Below are 1234 nucleotides of genomic sequence, written 5' to 3'. Positions count from 1 at the left end.
ACACAGGTCTGCAAGGGCTGGGGGAAAGGTGGGTGCTCAGTGGCCTGAGTGACTGCACAGCAGCTCTGTGTCCCTGGGGAGCAGCCTGAGAGTCCTTTCAGAGCGGGCAGTGACAAGAATGAGCAAATTTGCATGAAGTCCCCTCCCTGCTCACAGCCAGGTGGCCTGGTGGATAAAGTCCCCGAGGCTGCCCTGCCCAGCTGTGGGTCTCAGGGGCAGAGCTCTCCACCATGGCCTGGGCTCCCATTCTCCTCATACTCATCACTCACTATGCAGGTGAGACATCCCAGTATTGGGTAATGGGGGACTCCTTCTTTACTCCTTGCCAGGCCCACTTGGAGCATTGGTTGTGAATTCACTGTCTTTCTTTTCTTTCTCAGGGTCCTGGGCTCAGTCTGCCCTGACTCAGCCTCCCTCAGTGTCTGGGTCCCTGGGACAGACGGTCACCATCTCCTGTGCTGGGAGCAGCAGCGACATTGGGGATGATGTCATGGGGGATTATGTGTCCTGGTACCAACAGCACCCAGGCATGGCCCCCAAACCCATCATTTATGAGGTCAGTGAACGGCCCTCAGGGATCCCTGATCGCTTCTCTGGCTCCAAGTCTGGGAACACGGCCTCCCTGAGGATCTCTGGGCTTCAGCCTGAGGATGAGGCAGATTATTTCTGTGCATCACCTTCCAGCAGTGACACTCTCCACAGTGGTCCAAGATCATGGGGAAGTGACACCAAAACCTCCATCTTTGATATCTGCTGCCTCTTTGGTTCATCAGCAGGGCTGCAGGGGCTTCCATAATTTAACCCACTCAAAATGTTGTTGCTCCTTAAAATGAACTTGAAAAGAGAAGCCTTTACTCAAGGACGTTGACTTGGGAAAATCAAAATAAATATCCCTCCTTCCTCTGACTTGGCCCGAGGCTGCAGGTTTGATTTAGCTCTTCAGTGGCAGGAGCAGGGGAGGGACAGTGGCCTCACTCGGCCTGAGATGATTCAGGGCCACCTGCTCTGTGATGTTTTCTCTGCACCTCTGGGTGGGCTCATGCCCTGCAGACCCAGTGACCCAGAGCTCCCTCCATTCTCCCCCCTCAGCTCCCTCTCAGAATCAGTAAATGAACCACATGGTCCACATATTAGGTGCCTCTTGCTGAGTAACCAATTACCACAATTCTGGCAGCTTCCCATTCACTTCTCCTGGCTTCACCATGTCAGGGGCCTGGGCTCTGCCTCCTGGGTC

The 1234-nt window shown here is 54.6% G+C and overlaps 1 gene segment (V, D, J or C); it reads left to right on the top strand.

The window, feature by feature from the left end:
* Window positions 1–208: 208 nt before the first annotated feature.
* LOC119524977 lies at window positions 209–796 on the top strand. The segment is given in 2 exon segments: window positions 209–276; window positions 381–796. Coding segments are annotated over 2 exon segments (462 nt in total).
* The last annotated feature ends 438 nt before the right edge of the window (window positions 797–1234 follow it).

Source organism: Choloepus didactylus (genome assembly GCF_015220235.1).
Source record: "Choloepus didactylus isolate mChoDid1 chromosome 23 unlocalized genomic scaffold, mChoDid1.pri SUPER_23_unloc12, whole genome shotgun sequence".
In the NCBI taxonomy this organism is placed as follows: Eukaryota; Metazoa; Chordata; class Mammalia; order Pilosa; family Megalonychidae; genus Choloepus; species Choloepus didactylus.
This window is presented reverse-complemented; position numbering and strand designations above follow the sequence as displayed.